General features: G+C 45.8%; 1 protein-coding gene across 1 annotated transcript in view; it reads left to right on the forward strand.

Annotated features, from left to right (window-relative positions):
• LOC119590432 (prolyl 4-hydroxylase subunit alpha-3-like) overlaps positions 1-380 on the forward strand; it is a 17,433-nt gene that overhangs the window by 6,584 nt on the left and 10,469 nt on the right. The window contains exon 3 of the mRNA XM_037939097.1: positions 130-290. Within this exon, the coding sequence (XP_037795025.1) occupies positions 130-290 (161 nt within the window). The remainder of the gene's footprint in view (positions 1-129; positions 291-380) is intronic.

Here is a 380-nt window from a genome sequence, read left to right on the forward strand (position 1 = left end):
ACGTGTACATTAGATACACGAACATATATTCCAATATAAAATTTCAGTACAGACTCCACTGCCTCGATGCAAGGAAAACATTCCAATTTCAATACAACTGCACGGCACCTGACAACGGCCCTTGAACAGGTACCTCGAGTCGCAGGCGTGGGTGGCGGCGGACAGAGCGCGGGGCGGCGAGCGGGAATTCGCCGTCACAGGGAACCCTCTGCACATCTACGCTCTCTTCAAGCGCCTTGTGCTCTACTGGCCCGAAATCGACCAACAATTCGTTTCTTTCAATAATGAAGGTTAATTTTTTTATGATCTCTTAAATGTTAGATACAAGCGTAGGACTTTTATTCACTGGACAAGCACTTGTATACTTTCATATATAGCAA

The sequence above is a fragment of the Penaeus monodon genome, chromosome 27, assembly GCF_015228065.2.
Source record: "Penaeus monodon isolate SGIC_2016 chromosome 27, NSTDA_Pmon_1, whole genome shotgun sequence".
Taxonomy (NCBI): domain Eukaryota; kingdom Metazoa; phylum Arthropoda; class Malacostraca; order Decapoda; family Penaeidae; genus Penaeus; species Penaeus monodon.